This window comes from Marmota monax, unplaced genomic scaffold (genome assembly GCF_021218885.2).
Source record: "Marmota monax isolate L192 unplaced genomic scaffold, Marmota_monax_Labrador192_F-V1.1 WCK01_AAM20220418_F8-fsc00001, whole genome shotgun sequence".
Taxonomy (NCBI): domain Eukaryota; kingdom Metazoa; phylum Chordata; class Mammalia; order Rodentia; family Sciuridae; genus Marmota; species Marmota monax.
Window position 1 is genome coordinate 12,052,770 of NW_026693777.1, and position 17,876 is coordinate 12,070,645.

General features: G+C 40.1%; 1 protein-coding gene across 3 annotated transcripts in view; it reads right to left on the minus strand.

Moving 5' to 3' along the window:
- Mdga2 (MAM domain containing glycosylphosphatidylinositol anchor 2) overlaps positions 1–2,583 on the minus strand; it is a 790,036-nt gene extending 787,453 nt beyond the window's left edge. For all 3 annotated transcript variants that reach the window (XR_009228346.1, XR_009228345.1, XM_046461748.2), the window contains exon 1: positions 1,117–2,583. Coding sequence is in view for 1 of the 3 variants with exons in the window: in XM_046461748.2 (XP_046317704.1) it covers positions 1,117–1,396 (280 nt within the window). In the remaining 2 variants the exon portion in view is untranslated. The remainder of the gene's footprint in view (positions 1–1,116) is intronic.
- Positions 2,584–17,876: the final 15,293 nt, after the last annotated feature.

Consider the following 17,876-nt stretch of genomic DNA (forward strand, 5'->3'; position numbering starts at 1 on the left):
ACCAAAGACAATGTGGGCTTCATTTCCAGCACACATTCCATGGGTATTGAAGCAGGGTCGGGAGCTGTGGGCGAGTCTTAGCCTGCTATCCTCCATAGGCTGCCCCTTAACCTTAACCTCATACCATAACTTGAAGACATAAAAGTTCTTTTTCTCTGGGGCACCGCCTGCTTGTCCCAGGAGAGGACTTACATTTTAGCCCATTACTAGCCTGTGTGTGTGAGTGAGTGTGTGCGTGTGTGTGTGTGTGTGCGTGTGTGTTTTCAATGCCGAAAGCCAAGAGTGCCAACTGCTGACAGGCAAAGGAACCTGAATTTGCTTCTGAGGACTTCAAAACCTTCCAATTAACAAGCTCACGCTTGTTATGTCCTAACCCTTCCAGATCTGGGTTTTCTGGGGAAGAGCTGAGATAGTGTTCTGGTTACAGCGAGCTGATGTCCTGCCCTGGAGCGGAGACGCGCGGACTTGGTCGTCCGTTCATTCATGCATTTGCTCATCCATTCACACAAACATGTCCCTTAATTGTGTCTGGCACTGAGAATCTTGCCTGCTATTTCCCCTCCCCAAGTCAGTGCTCATGGCAACGGCTGGTGCAGAACGCAACTCAACTGTCACCCCACTTCCTGAGCCGGAAAATCAAGTCATGTAGGCATTCACAGAAAAAAGAAAAAGGTGGAGAGAAGGAGGAGGCGGGCGGGGGTGGGGGGCGGAGAGGGGTGGGGAGACTTACGGGGGTCACATTCGAAGCTTCCCTTCGGGGGAAACCGCGGCAACGACACCGCGGCACGCAAGGAGCCAAAGCATTATTAAATAGAAGACTGCTAGAGCTCATGTCCCCCGCGGGGATAAATCAAGTGCAAAGATACTCAGACGCTGAAGTGCGATGTTGCCGGCTTGACCCAACTCTGAGCCCCGAGTCGAGGCGCCGGGGGAGCCGCCGGCAGCCCAATCCGCAGCGCGCTCGCTGCCTCCTTATCGCTCCCAATAACGTGATGAAGTGTAAATCAAATGCCACGCCGGGAGGGGCCCTGGAACGGCGCGAGTCGTGCATTTTAGCTTACCAGCCTATCTTGCCTAAGAATCACAAGGTCACGATAGCGTCGCGATTCCACTCACCGTACACTCCTTGGCCAGAGATCCCCTCCAAGAGGACTGTCAGCAGCCACACGAGACCGTACACTAAATCCATCTTCACGTGAACATGAACATATCCAGCCCAGGGGGGATGCAGTGGGACCTTCCGGAGGCCGGCGGGCAGCCAGGAGCGCTCCACTCGCTTCCGGACCGAGCCGAGGTGCCCGGGAACCGCTCGCCGAAGGAAGCAGCGCGGTCCGTCCGTCCTTCCCAGGCGGCGGCCGCGAGCGGAGCGCAGGAGCCCAGCACACCCCACACTCATACACACACACACACACACACACACACACACACAAACACAATACCCTGACACACACGCACGCCGCACTCACACCGGGCGCCTGAGAAAATCGCAGACGCCGGGGAGGAGCAGGGGGCGGTGATGGGAAGGGGAGCCGCGAGGCGAAGTGTTCTTCAGGGAAGCGGGCTCCAGTCTCCGCAGCGCCGGCAGCGGCGGAGCGCTGGGTTGGCGGCAGGCGCGGGCAGGGGGCCCGGGGTACCGCGCGGTGGAGCCTGGCTTGGACAGCTGAGGAGCAGGAAGTGGCCTCTGACCCCGGGCACCAAGCAGGGCTATCTCGCCTGGGTTCTCCTTTACAAAGTAACTCGCGAAGGTCCCCAGAGGAGCGTCAAGCGGCGGCAGCGGCCCGCCCGCCTGCAGTCCGGAGCCCCCAGCCCTGATGTCTTGCCTTCCCCCATTCCATCAGTTGCCATTGCAACGCCAATCCTGTTACACGATACAGACTTGCATTGCCGAACCGGGAGAGGAGGAAGAGGAGGAGGAAGAAAAGGAGTAGGGCTAGGGAAACGGGGGTGGGGAGGAGGGAAAGGGAGGAGGGGAGAGAAGAGGGGTCCAACAGGGAGCGGAGTGTGCGTCTGGAGCTCCACCAGGCACCAGCCTCAGCCGCTACCGCCACCGCCACTGTTCTCCAAGATAGCCTTTAGCGCCCCGCCAGCGAAGAGGGTGCTCTGGCCGGCCGCACCAATTCCAGGAGCCGAAAGCAGAGTCCAGGCAACGCCACTTGCAGGAGAGGGAGAATGTCAAGCACAGAACCGATCCGCACACACGTCTACGCGTGCCCACCAGCACTGCGCGCGTCCTCTTCGCTTCCGCGCCGCCCCCGTCAGGTGGAGGGGGTGGGGGCGGTCGGGACAAGCGGGAGTTTAGAGGAGGGAGCCGCAGAAGGGGTTCCCCGCCTGGGCTAATGTAGTGCTGGCATCCAGAGGTGAACGCGGGAGCGGCCGCCTGCGGAGGGCACCAGGCTGCGTGGCCGCCGCTCGGGCGGTAGCTGCGGCAGAGGTGCCGGGCTGGGCGGCGAGCGCCCGGGGCCGACGATGGCCGGAATCCCTGGGTTTGCGCGGGGGTGCGCGCCGCGGAGGCGAAAGGAGGGAGGAGGCGGAGGGCGAAGCGGCGAACAGCGCTGGCGGACGGGCTGCCGGGGAGGAAGGCTGTGTGTGGTCACGTTGTGCGCTACGTGCTGAGAGCGCGAGCTGGTAGCCGCAGCCCGGCGACGTCAAAGCTGGGTGCGCGGCTCTGCCGCCTTCCTCCGCGCCTCCTCCGCTCCTCCTTCGCTCTGCTTTCTTGTATCAGCGGAGGAGCTCATCTGTATGGACAGCGCCGGGCGGCTCTGCGAGGCCAGCGGCGTCCGGCCTCCAGCCCACTCCGCCGAGGCCCTTCCCTGGCTCTCGCGGAGCTCCGTGGGGGCGAGTGCCTGTTATTTATTTCTGATACTGCTGTTTGCGTTTGCACACCGAAGGGCCAGCTACCACCTTAGACTCCCGGTAATTACATGACACGCAGCCCAAGGTCTTCTAGTATCGGTTCTGCTTGGCTAGAGGGCAGAACAGGCCACAGCACTTGGAAGTGGCATCGTTTATTCCTCATTTCTTTTTTTTTTTAATGTGTTTTTTATGGACGTGACAACGGATGAAGGCTCGTGGTGGGGGTTGGGACACTAAGAGTTCAGAGATTAGTTTATTTTATATGTACTGTCTCTTAAAGTTAACTGCTTGGAAAATATTTTCCCTTTTGTGAAAGAAAGGGCTTTCATTGAAGCAGAGCTAACTTGAGGAGCTTAAAAAATTCATGGTTAAAAAAGGATTACAAAATTCAAAGCATCTTTAATTTACATTAGAACAGGTCTAAAACTCCTTCACTAAAAAACAATAGGGAAAATCTAGGAACATTGGAGGGGCTGTAATTTGTTTCTTTAATCAAAATAATTAGTGTTTATGCAATTCACTTTGTTGAATATAATTCTTCACTGTTCAGAGAAGGGCAGTGACTGACAAAGTTTAAAACGTGCATTTATACATGTGTTACAAAAGTAATTACTATGAAAAATCTGAACACAGTATTCATTTCTCGGTCCCCATAACAGATTGCTATAGCACACTGCAGGTCCCTCTCTTCATGCTCTGCTTCTGCTGGAGGGAAGGGACCCCAAGCACTAGACAATGAATGCCCCTCCTGTTTCCACCCAGGTTCCTTTTTTCGCTTAAGTGAATTGTGCATATTATTTTTATAAGGTATGAGCTTGTGCTTACCTTCTGGGTTTACAAGATGTGAGCAACCAAGAAATTTGAAAGGGTCCCAAAGGATGCCTCTCACAGCTTTGAGGACCCCTTATTTATGAGATTCCACTTTCACTAGATGGCATGAAGTATCTCTAGAAGCAAAATTCAATGTGAGGCATTTCTGAAGGGAAATGACTGAAGCTGGCTTAGTGGTCACCTGTAGGGAAAATTTGTCTTATGATTCTGCCTTTTATAAGTAGATCATTCCTGCACACTGCAGCACAGCAGCTTCATGAGCCACTTAACTGCAACTACTCTCTCAGATGGGAGCTCGGTACTTTACCTCTATATTTGTACTGTCCTTTTCAACTCTTAGTTATGAAATCATAGATTCTTTTGAGTGTTTTCAATACTCTAGGTTGGAATATTTTATCATCCCCCCAAAACCAGTGTATAATTTTAACAAAGGAACCCAAAGTAAGTATACCTAATGTAAATTTCTCGTTTTAAATGTTTTAATTAGTGTATTATAGTTATACCCAACATCGGGATTCATTTTTACTTAATCATACATGCATGAACTATAATTTGTTCAATTTCAGTCTTTAGTACTTTCTCTTCTCCTCCCTTCCTCCTTCCTCTGTGCCCCTTCCTTTACTCTACTGGTCTTCCTTCTAATTATTTACAGCTCTTTTTTTTTTTAATCAGTGCTTTAGAGATACAAATAGAGGTGAAATTCTTTGTGGTATATACCTAGCATAATTTGTTCAATTTCATTTCACAGTTCCTGCATTTTCCCAACCCTCAATTCTCCATTTTCCTTCCCTCTCAATCCCTTTCCTCTACTCCACTGAACTTTCTTAAAATTTTCTGGGATTCCCCACCCCCTGCTTTTTTTTTTTCTCTAGCTTCCACATATGAGAGCAAATATTCAACCCTTGATTTTCTGAATCTGGCTTATTTCACTTAACATGCTGTTCTCCAGTTCCAGTCATTGTGTGTATATACCATATTTTCTTTATTCATTCATCTGGTGATGGGCACCTGGGGCTGGTTTTATAAGTTGGCTAGTATGGATTGTGCTGCTATGTACATTGATGTACCTATATCACGATAGTATACTGATTTTAGTTTTTTAGAATAAACACCAAGGAGTAGGATAGCTGGGTCATATGGTAGATTACTCTTCTTAACCTTCAACATTAGGACATTAGCTTCAGGAGCATAGAGACTTTCATTTCCATAGAGTGTATATTTATGCACAGGGAAGAACCATTTGCCATAGATCCCTCAACAATTCCTGAGTGAAATATTTGAATCTTGGGAAAAACATTAAGGAAACTGGTCATTTTGCAATTTTTTTTTTCAATTTTTGTTGAAATAAAACTTGAAGAAACAGCCAGGTGCATCTACTCTGATCCAGGTTTTACCCTACATATTGCACATTTATGGATTTATAAACATAATTCCCTTTAGAAGCACACATTCTATTGACCAGGATGTTTGGTCAACACATACACCATTACTTCTATTAACATTATAAGTACTATAAATAAAGTCCTGGGCATAGGTGAGGAAGATTTTACATGCAACCTTTAGTTGGATTATATAACAGAAGAAAAACTGTACTACATTTAATGTTTTTGTTCCTATGAAAATACTGTGCATATTACTGATAGAAATAACTGGAAGTTCAATAAACCCAAGGTATTTTTTCTTGAAATTCAACTTTGTTTTAGATTTCATTGACCAAACAGATATGATGTATGTAGCCACACCTAGCACTGGCTGTGTAAGGCCTCCAGGTGGAGACCCTGAGCTAAGCCTTAAGAAAAGCAGAGATGGTTTACCTTAGAGAAGAAGAGTGCTCCTTGCCTTCAGAGCTCCAGAGACTGTTAAGATATCAGACACAGCATATTTTATGTGGCCCCATCAGAGCAATTTCCTGCAGAAGTAGTACATAAATAACTTCAGAGGTCACCAGTTTCTTGGATTTTCACACTGAATATGGATTTTACATGGGGCATAGCACCGTAAAGAAGCCCAAATTGTGTTACTTCCAGGGTCCATTCAAGAGCATCCTCTCTCATAGGTGCAGAAATGGACATTATCATTTGTGATGACAGGTCACAAAAATTAAGGACATCTCACAGCTTGAATTACCTAATCAACCATTCTACTCTTATTGACTACCATTTCACTTAATATTTCTATCTCTATTCTGCAGTATGAGTGTGGTGTTTCAAGCTAAGTAGTAGGTGAAAGGCAAGATCATGGAACCAGGTCAGAAGATCCACCCAAGGTAAAAGGAAAGAAACGGGAAAAACTAGTCACTCTGGAGATACAGCTGAGGGCAAATTCAGACTATCAGTGACAAATCTGCCTTTTCTTTTCAATCTGGCCTCTTTACACAACACAAATGTTAAACCTTGTGTGTTATTTTCATTTATTTCCAATTTCCCTGCCAGCCAGTTAAATCACACAGACTCCCATATACACTATTGCCTGGGCATTTTGCAAAAGCAAACAAGAATGTGAAAATATTTAGTGGTATATAGGTAAACTCTTGGATGCTACACACTAAGTTGTTGTTCCACACTTCCTTGCATTTGCTCTATTTTTATTGGTCACAGATACCTGGGCAAAAGTGCAGCTTGCTAGGGCTATGTCCCACACTGAGGTAGCTACATATCTGAACCCCTGACCTAGTCCATTTGTTCTATCTGCTTCTGGAAGTTCCAGAGCCTGCTAAGGTATGTTCCATTGTTCTATGGCTTAGATATACCTCAGAGGGTTCAAAGTGTCACTTCCTTTTTTTTTTTTAGAGAAAGAGAGAGAGAGAATTTTTTAATATTTATTTTTTAGTTTTCGGCAGACACAACATCTTTGTTTGTATGTGGTGCTGAGGATCGAACCCGGGCTGCACGCATGCCAGGCGAGCGCGCTACCCCTTGAGCCATATCCCCAGCCCCGTACTTCCTTGATCTCTGTCCAAAGGACCAGATTTTTTAAAAGTTAACTCAGATTATTATACAGTTTGATAAAAGCCCCAAACTGGAACCATACTTGTAGTGCACCATTTATGCTGGTCCTGATAACAATTTTCTCTAGCCAAATCCCTACCTCATTTTATTTCCTATTACTTAGTAATAGCTTCCAACATGCAAATTTAGAAGTTTTAGCAACATCACATAGAATTGACTGCTTCAGATGATAATGAAAGGCATGGAGCATAGCATTGCACTGGGGATTCCAGATGCTGGTCATTTGTATGAGATGGGCAGGGGCCAGTTGCTCTTAAGTAGTGGGACTCAGACACTGGTATTAGGTGTGAAATGAGGATTTAGTATTGGGATCAGACTTGTCCCTCCACAGGGCTTTAGTGATAACAAAAAGGGAAATGAGAATAGTAACTACTAATATTTGAAATAAGGAAGCATGTCATATCCCCACTGTATGGACTAAGAGGTTTAAAGAGAGAGAGAGGTAGCTTGAGGATGTAAAAAAATACCCAAAGATTAATTCCTAAACATCAAAAATTTAAGGTCCAATTAGAGAGAGAGTTGCTCAGCAGAGGCTGTGTGGGAAGCCATTCTCGCACGTGATTGGGCACCTCCCAGATTGGGTGTGAGGCATTCTGGCCAAACTGTGTCGGAGCTATCCCCACCCTCTCCAGGTGCAAGAGCCTGTCCATGTGGGGGTGTGACTGACCACTGACCCTGAGGCCAATCACTGACCCTGATCTTGGAATGCTGCCCCCCTCGACCTTCATTGGATGGAATTTTCCCCTGAATTTCTTGTTCCCCAATAAAAGGCCACTCCCTGGCGTGCTCACTCTCTCTCCTGCTAATCCTGAGTAAGCCTTGCTGCCCCACTGGGTGGTTTGAGGTGAGAGCCAGAGAAGGGAGAGCCATCTCAGACCTGGTCATAGAAAAAGGTAATCGAGTCTGTGTGTTTTATTTTGATCTCACTAGTTAACTTCTATGCCACGAACCTCTTTAATGAAACCAGCGTGCTGGTCGCCGGGTGGAGGCTGAATATGTGGATGCTCTTTTTAGAGGATGCCAAGGTAATCAGTAACCAGATGATGGGGCTAAGGTCTCAGAGATATTGTGGGTGCTTCTGAGGATATCTGACAAACTGAGGAAAGTCGGGGCAGAGGCTGAAAACAAGAAGCAAATGCCTTGGTTTTCTTGATAGTCTACCTTCTATTTGAAAGCAGCTGCCTCTTTTTGAGAATTTGCACTCGTTCAGTAAGTGCATTACTTCTCAGCTGCTCTATTTCTTTGAAACCAAACATTGTAGTATTTAGATGTCTGGACTTTGAAGACTTTGTGGACCACTCACAATTTCTATACAAGTTTTTATCTGGAAAACATAATTAAAAATCTACCCTTAGTTATTATAGCTTTGGTAATTTTAGTAGCCTGCCCTAATTTCCTGAACAGACACAAGGCTGATTTGTTCAGAGTGGATATTCTGTGCAGAGTAGTATAACCCAGAAGGTCAACATCTGAGCTTTGGCATCAAGCTGTCCTGGGTTTGAATCTTTCACATCGGTGTGACCTTGACACCTTCCTTATCCCATGATAGGAAAAGAGCAAATGTTTGCTGAAGGGTTTTAAATAAAATAATGCATGTGAGATACCATGGCTCAGTAGCTGGCACATAGCCCTCAAAAAATAGCATCATTGCTTTTGATATTTTTCTCAATAACATTTGATCTTCATAGCAGATCTTTACTGTATGGGGTTAATAATTTGAATGACTTCCATTTCAGGATTAGCTGACAGTTTAGAACCTTTAGTTTTGTAAATATGATGAAGCTTTTCTTTATTTTCTTTTATTCTAAAGTTCATCTGCCCTATTTCTGTCCAGTCACATTGAATTCTGAAGTTTTCCATAGTTTATCTGTAAGAGTATGGTAATTCAGTTCTCAGGAACAGCTTAAATATCTTTGAAAAACTTGAAAATTTGAGATTAGAGTACTGCTTTAAGATTATTTTTGAAAGTGCTACATGCCAGGTTGTATTCTTGGGGAATTCCACCATCTAAATATTAAGGCATGGGAAGTCCCTTTTTATCAGGATGCTTGGATTACCATCTTTAAAAACTAGAAAGAAAAGATGCTTACACATTTAGGTCACCAATAGACTAGATTAAGACCAGATTAAAGATCAACATCAAAGTTAGATTAGAAATCATAAAGAAATCCACTGTTTCTGATGAACAAGTGATTCCATTAACCCACAGATAAGATATAAAGGACTAGAAGAGAGTAGAACAAAATTGTTTCACAATTGTACATTGGAGCAACTTACAGATGAGCTTCTAATAGGAAATAAAGGGAAAGAAATTTTGGTCCTAACCAGGTGGTGGGTTTGAAATTTGCCATCACAGCCCATATACAGAAATGTGACTTTTGACATTCTCTATAATTAAACTTAATCTGCTAACAGGTTGCTCTCCTATGAGCTAAGGGTTTAAAAAAGGAAAAACAAAACAACAGCAAAAAAAAAAAAAAAAGAAAAAAACATAATCTCTTCTGGGTTATATAATTGCCCAGTTTTTCTGGGTTTCTTTTGTACCACATCAAGAGTGCTGGCTCATGTTTTGTCCTGCAGTATCCCCTTCCACTCAGAACTGCTGACCCCCACTGCATCTTCAGGTGTAACAGCATACCCTGCTGAATCCGTAGCTCATATCTTCACCTACTGGCTTCAGGTATGAAAAACTCAACATCCTACTTACTAACCTCAGGCTTTGACCATCCCTCCAGCCCCTAAAGTCCTTCTCCTTCCTCTCTGGGTCACCACAAAGTTCTGGAACAAACACACACACTCACACACATGCACACACACACACACACACACACACACTGAAAAACCAAACAGCACTAGTTTTATTTTCTCTTTACTGAATATATTATTTGACATTTCTCTCCCTCTCTCTCTCTCTCTCTCTCTCTCTCTCTCTCTCTCTCTCTCTCTCTCTTTGTACTGGAGATTGAACTCAGAGCATTAGACCACCTAGCCACATCCCCAGCCTTATTTTATATTTTATTTAGAGACAGGGTTTCACTGAGTTGCTTAGTGCCTCACCATTGCTGGGGTTGGCTTTGAACTTGCCATCCTCCTGCCTCAGCCTCCTGAGCCACTGGGATTACAGGTGTATGCCACCACACAAGGCTTGACATTTCTTCTCCTTTGTATATTATTTATTTGCCTTCTTTAAGGGACTTCAACAAAAGAGTTAAGGCAGGATTCAAAAACACAAACTTTCTATAAGATGGAATTATTAAATGTGTAAGGCATATGTACATTTCTGTCTTCCAGTTTTGCTGTCTCCCATCTATATATCCATCCATACATACATCCTCTTTCTTGCAGGCTTCTTCTTCATCATAAATGTTTTACAAGCCCCCATCACACCAAAGCAGTTTTCATCTTTCCAATAAAGAAAAAAAAATGGACCTTATTCCAATCTTTCATCTTTCCTACTCACTGGTATACAGAAAAAAATGGCTATAGTTTAAATCCTCGAAGCTACAGCATAATAATTTAAAGCATGGGTTAAGAGATCCCCCTTAAATCTGTGTTTTTTCTCAAATGTCTAACACTTGTTTTCTTTTTCCCCCTTGGTTTACACGTTGAAGATATACTTGCCTTTAATAAATGTACAACCCTAGAACTGAATCAGCAATAAATGGAATACAGGATAATTTTCCAAAATATTAGTTATAGATGCACATCCTAGCTTCTACAGATAAGTTAGTAAGCTGGAAGGAGCAGGACCTCCCTGTTTGCGGTGGCCTATGAAGGTCAAATATGGTTATGGAAGCTCAGGAGTAGATCCAAGGGAGGGCAAGGTGGGGTTGAGGGCATGGAAGGAAATCGGTGGAAAAAACCACCTGAAAGGAGGGGAAAATACCTATAGGCAGGAAATTGATGATTAAGAGGTTAGATAGACAAGTGTCCTATTGTATCAACAAATTAGAAGCGAAAAGATAATAACAGCCAAAGTCACCCAGTGTGGATTAACCAGCAAGACTGTGAGATAGACAGTTTCAAAATGAGGAAACTAAGGCACAGAGGACATGTTAAGATATTTTTGCATTTATAGAAAAAAAACATACTTGTAATAATACATTGTCTTTAATAAAATGCTGAATTTACTAATAATTCTATTTAGAATTTATTGTATTTCTTATTTAAATTGATCTGAAATGTGCCATAATACTTAGGTTAATTGGGAAGCTTCCAAGTTTTATGAGCTCCAGAATGTCATACATTATTACAAGAAGTTCACAGGTGCTTACCCATTCATCATCTGAGCCTGCATGCTTTGGGAAAACATTATTAGTCCTGTTCAATATATTCCATACTAGTAAATCATGTATTTCTTACCATTTACAAAAATATAGTTTTATGAATAGTATAGTCTTAAAATTTAATAAAAATTTTCTCTAAATGTGGTCATATCACATTTCTTTTTTTAAAAATATCTGGTTTTTTTTAAAGAGAGAGAGAGAGAGAGAGAATTTTTTAATATTTATTTTTCATTTTTCAGTGGACACAACATCTTTGTTTGTATGTGGTGCTGAGGATCGAACCCGGGCCGCACGCATGGCAGGTGAGCGCACTACCGCTTGAGCCACATCCCCAGCCCATATCACATTTCTTATTCTCAAAATAGCACTTTTGTTTTCTTTATGTGTATGTATCAGGGCATATGTTTTCTGTTTTTTCAAGTTTCACCTTTTTTTTTTCTTTTTTGTCTCTTCAAATGTGTCTTTTAATTATACTGATTCCTTTTTTTCTAATTAATCATTTTGTTTGTTTTCATCTCTAATTATTTCTATATTTTTTCGTTTCCTTGGGATAAGTTTGGCATTCCAGTTATAAGTTCTTATATCAAATAATTAGGTTTTTAAATTCCTAACTGCTTACCAATCAATGTATTCACTCTTATGCCTCCAGTCCTAAATGTAGAATTTACTGTTTCATTATATTTTTGACATATGTTTTCTTTTAAATAATTTCCATATACACTGTAATAATTGTTGGTTTGAATTCTTGGTTAATTAGGCTTGCCACAGAGAATTTCTTAAATGTTTGCTTGTTATTAGTTACCTGCTGCATTAAGTATAGCAAACTGGAGAAATGTAGATTATACCATTTCTGATTTGAAGTTTCTGGCCTTTTTCCCCGTGGCCCTTTAGAAGACTCTTTTTTTCCCCTTAAGTAAATATTTTATGGACTTTGAAAATACCTTGTAGGTTTGCATAAGTTTTACATATAAATGTAAATGCATAAAAATAACCATAATTAGACTATTAATATGCTCTGTATCCTAATATATTTTGATGCCTGCTACACCCATGTATTGTGTCACACATTACAGATGACAGGTTTAAGGCCAATTTTATTTTTTGTCCATTAGAGGTGGTTTCAATCAGACTTGACCAAAAGACCTGACAAGAAACATTTTACAAGAGGAAAAGTTTATTTTGGGGCTCACTGTTTCAGAGGTCTTACTCTGTCAACAGCCAACTGGATTCTTTGGGTGTAGGTTGAGGCAGAACATCATGGTGTAAGGGTGTGGCAGATGAGAGTGGCTCAGAATATGGCCTCAGGAAACAGAAAGATAGACTGCCCTCTCCAGGGACAAAATATATGCCCTTAAACCATGCCCCCAACGGCCTAATCTCTTCCAGTCATATCCTACCTTCCTTCAATTACCACTCAGTTAATCCCCATCAAATGATTAATTCACTAGATGATTCACTTATAACCCAATCATTTCACCTCTAAACTTCTTGCATTGTCTCATAAGTGTGCTTTTGATACCTCATATCTAAATCATAACACAAGTATTTGCTTTTATGTTGTATATATTATTTAACTATATTACATACATTTATATATTTTCATTTATTCTTTCTTCCTCTCTTTTCTCGGAAAGATTCCCATGCTTTTGGACCATACTGCTTTAATTTTCTACAGAAGTAAGAATTCACTCCAGAGTCAAATGGAAATTTTAATGTTATCACTGATTATAACTTTTCTTGAAGCCCTTTGATAATGAATTGATTGCTTTCTTCATTTTGTTTTCTGTTTATGTCCTCCTCTGTCTCTTAGGAGGTCATCAGCCCTGTTAAGAACTCTAATTTTCTTCTAGATCTGGCAATAAATTACTGTAAGTGATGAGTTCTTCTAGGTGTTGTTCCCTTACCAGATTGCCACAGAAATTTTTTATTAGTCCTATTACAATTATTATTTTTTAAAAGAGAGCATATATCTACAAAGACTTAAGTTTTGTTAACAGAACAAGTAAATTTCTCAGATCCTATGCTCTTTTTGTTTTGGGGGTGCTGAAATTTTCTGACAGCCATAACTAAAGGTAGGTTATTGTAGCTCTAGCAAGGAGCAGGCCATTCAATTATCTTTACCTCTGGGTTTTATTGCCTACTCTTTGAATAATCTGATTTTTTGGTAAATCAATATAGTAGGCAAATATAATTCTCAGCATACTGCAGCAGAAGTTTTTATACCTGTCCCTTGTTTAGTACTCATTTGTAATTATAATACTTTTCAGAAATTATGCATTGTGTTACTTTCTTTGCAAATCGTTCTTGAAAACTGAAGAGGGATGGCTGCTTAATATTTGGTTAGTACAGACTGTCAAAGTTAGGGAATGTATAAGCTCCTTCCTTAGATTTTTACAAGGAATCTCTTGACCTTAGTCAAGGGCTGAAGTCAGAACAGATTGATGAGTTGGTTTCTCTTCTTTCTTATCTATCTTCCTTTTCCTTACCCTACCTCCAACAATTTCTATTAATATTTTAAGTATATTAATCCCTTCCAGATTCTAGCTTATGGTTAAGGATATGTTTTACGTGCTTTTTAATTTTTGTCTTTTTCTACATTTTATTTCCTACAGAGAGAAGAGTATGTTAGTGGCATCTCGGCCAGATGTCATTTGAATGCAGATTATCACACTTAAATTTTTAGGTCACTTTCAGTTTAAGTCATTCTTTCTACTTGCAGTCTTAGGCAACATAGAATGAGGTATTGTTCCTTATATTGTCTTTTGTAGCCATAAAGAATTTTTCTTTGCCAGGAGAAGTCAATTAATGCATATAAGCATAAGTGATAATTTTTTCAATAATTGGATTCTATTCAATAAGTTTGCAAATAAAATGTTTGTTCCAAGACATTGTTTTACATAATAATAATATTGCTTGTTATCCATGCAAAGGTGTGCATCAAGAAGTCAACAACAGTCACCGAATGAGCTATCCGTCTTGCATCATCTTAACTTTATTTTTAAAATCTTAATTCAAAAATAAGAGTATAAAAACCCACATATCCTGTCATCCAAATTCAATAAATGTCAACATCTTCTATGCTTGCTTTTTATGTGTCTTATTCTACTTGTTTTAAAAAATCTTCATGGAATTGACTATACACACAGAAACATGCTTGGATTATAAGTATACAGCAAAATGAATTTTCTCATACTGAATATGTCAGTGTAACCATCACACAAATAAGATAGATATTACCAGTAACCCTGAGACCTCTCCCTTTAAAAGCTCCTTTTCAGTTACTTCTCATACTAACAAAGGCAAATATTATTGTAACTTCTAACTTGCATGAATCTTTTGAAGAAAATAACATAAACTCTTGTCTTTTCACCTCTACATCTGTCCTGTTTTATTGGGTATGAAGTGCAATCTAAAGAAAAATTGGTTCATAACCCCACCATGATTTACATACAAACATACATAGTTTTTCCAAAAAACAAAATAGGTTGGAAAATTCTGTCTTCCAGCAGAAATGAGCTATAAGCCTGGATTTGGTGAATTAAATATAGATGCATAATGAGGAATTAAAAGGCATGCCTTCACTCTATGGACTCAGGTTTAAGTAGGGAAATGGTGTCCTGTGCTCAAAGATGTGAAATAAACACAGTGAATTTTTAAGAGTTCTCACTCTGCACCATTTTTGAATTGGACTATTTTGCTACAAACCTCTGCAATTTTATTAATATTATCCTTATATCATTATATTATAACATTAATCCAGATTTAAAAGTAATTGTTTTGCTGGACATAAGTCAAAATCTATGTTGAACAGTTATTTTAGGATAACTAGAGGCATTTCATAATGATAGTTTTCTTTCTCTTTAGATACACATGTTGTTTTATAAATCTAGTTTTTAATTTGTAAAATTCTCAAAGTAATTAACTTTAATAGTAACATAGTGTAATGCAATCTGAATGTATTGTCTTTCTTCATAATCCAGAGTAACACCATATTTATGGGATACTTTCCTTTTTGATAGACAAAAGTCCAAAGGAGACAATGGCTTTAGTGCCTGGCTCAGTGTACTCTTTTCTCTAAATGTAGCCCTCCTATTGCTAACGCAAAATAAAGAGGTAGTCATGAACTTCATCAAGTGTGTCTTTGGATTTCAAAATAATCCCTAGTTTTCACATGCATGTTCCATACTGAATAAATAATTTTTTAAAAAAAGAAAAAAAATCAATAGGAAATCGTTAAAAAGATATGTTCATTCATAATTAGTTTCTCATAATATGACAAGTTATAAAAATAATTCATAATGATCATTGTTTTGTCTTTTCAACTCTGTCATAGTTTAGATATGAGGTATTCCCCCAAAATTCATGGATGAGACAACGCAGCAATGTTCAGAGATAAAATGATTAGATTGTGAAAGCCATACCCAATCAGAAGATTAATCTATACGATGAACTAATAATTTGAAATTATTGCACTGAGAGGTAACTGTGGGCAGTTGGGGTGGCTGGAAGAGGTGGGTAATTGAGGGTGTGCCCTTGAGGATTATATCTTGTCCCTAGCTCCTCCCTCTCTGTCCCTCTGCTCCTTTCTACCTTAAGGTAAGCAGCTTTCCTTGCCACTAACCTTCTGCCATGATGCCCTACCTCACCTCAGGCCCACAGCTTTGGAATCCCATAACCATAAACTGAACTTCTGAAACTATGAGCTCAAAATGAACTTTCCTTCTCTAAGTTGTTCTGATCAGGTATTTGAATCAAAACCCTAAGTATCTACAGACTTCATGTTCTAAAACAGTAACTTCCTGCATACAGAACTGAAATTCTCTTCTCTATTGTTATTCTGTATTCATATACTTGTCATTCATTTTTATAATTTTTCAAGCTTTTAAAATTTAGGCATTTTTTTAACCAAATTGATTTACTCAAAGACATTCTTTCCATCTGTCTAAATCAATTTTTGAAAAAAAAATTGTTGAAAGCACTTATCTCCCAGGCTTCTGTGAAAAGAAGGGGGGGGGGTATTAGAGTAAAAATACCTAGAATTAATTGGTATTTTAATTAACTCACCAATAATAATTACAAGGACTTGAACTATCTGTCGGTGAAAAAATAAAAATACTTTTAAATGTCATTTTTTTTCCTTTCTACTTTATTTTTGCTTGTAAGACTTGTTGAATCCATTAAAAATTGTCAGTGGGTGCAGTTTTGTTCTTAATAATGACAGTGCAGATAATTTGGATCAACATTTCCACTGAAAAACATAAAGTTCAAACAGGAATTTCTGTATACCTCTGTATCTATACCTTTAATTGTTTCTATCTACCCTTCTGTTTGTCTATTTATCTATACATGAGAGTGTTAAGGAGGCACTGAAAATTGCAAGTCCAAAATCTAAAGGAGATAAACATCTATTAATGCAAACACAACATTTTAAAATCAATTTTCTTGAAGAAGAATTAGCATGTTTCTAAAGATGTGGCTGAGAAGCTGAAAAACAAATTAAAATTTTAAACAAATTCAAGGACTTAGGGGCCAGAATTTGTGACTCAGGACCCATTAAAATATAGAGCCTTATTAAATACCAACTTTAATTTGAAACTCCAAAGACTTACAACATAGGATTAAGGATTAAACTAAAATAGATCAGCCTTCACTGGGTCTGAATCACATTTTTTGAGTCAATTCCAGCACTTATTGTATTCAGGTGATCAAGAATTACTAGCATACACGATACATGCCAGACATAGCTGGAAGTAATTTCTAAAGAAAGATAATATCATCTTAAGTGTCAACAAAAATCCTAATTTAAAAAAAATAATAAATATTGATCATACAATCCAAGATATCTAAAGATATAAAGAATAAGGCAAATTCTATGGGAGGAAACACCCCCATCCAACTCATGTTTTGAAGTCTGTTATGGTTTACATATGAGGTATATCCCAAACCAATGTGTAAGACAATGAAAGAAAGTTTAGAGGTGAACTGCTTAGTTATGAGAGTCCAAATCTAATCAGTGTCTTAATCTTCTGATAGGAATTAACTGTTTAGGCAGATATGGAGTGGCTGGAGAAAGTGAGTCCCTGGGAGCCTGACTTTGGGGTATACATTTCGTGAGCTGAGCTTAGTCTCTCTCTGCTTCCTAATGCCCTGTCCTGAAATGCTTTCTTCCTCCACACCCTTACACCATGATGTTCTCTGCTTCTTAAGCACAGAGCCATGGAGTTGGTTGTCTATGGACTGAGACTTCTAAAACTGTGAGCCCTGGTATACTAATATAGTGACCCTTTGGTCACTATATTTTGTTTCCCCAAGGAAATATCTATAGGGAATCCAGATAGTGGTGGTATTGATCATTGACGTAAAATGAAAAACAAAGCATATTTTTTAAGAGAGAGAGAGAGAATTTTTTAATATTTATTTTTCAGTTTTCGGTGGACACATCTTTATTTTATGTGGTGCTGAGGATCGAACCCAGTGCCCCGCGCATGCCAGGTGAGCGCATTACTGCTTGAGCCACATCCCCAGCCCGAACAAAGCATATTTTTATAAGATTCAAACAAAAGATGGATTTTACATGAAAATAAAAAACTAAAATAATAATCTCAATTGAAACTCTCTAACTGAAAAATTCAGAAATCGAAATGTAAAACTCAAAGATGGATTTAATATATATAACATAGATAGAATATTGAACTGGGTAATTTCCTAAATGAAGCATAAACTTTTAAAAGGATAGAAAATACAAAACAGAGCATGTGAAAGAAATTATGAAAAGGTCTATGTAGTTACTGAATAGAAAGTAGGAAAAGAGAAACAGTACAGATTTGAAAAAATGATATCTTAGAATTTTAGAACTGAATTGTATGAAAAGCCTCAGATTAAGAAGAAAATAAAGAAA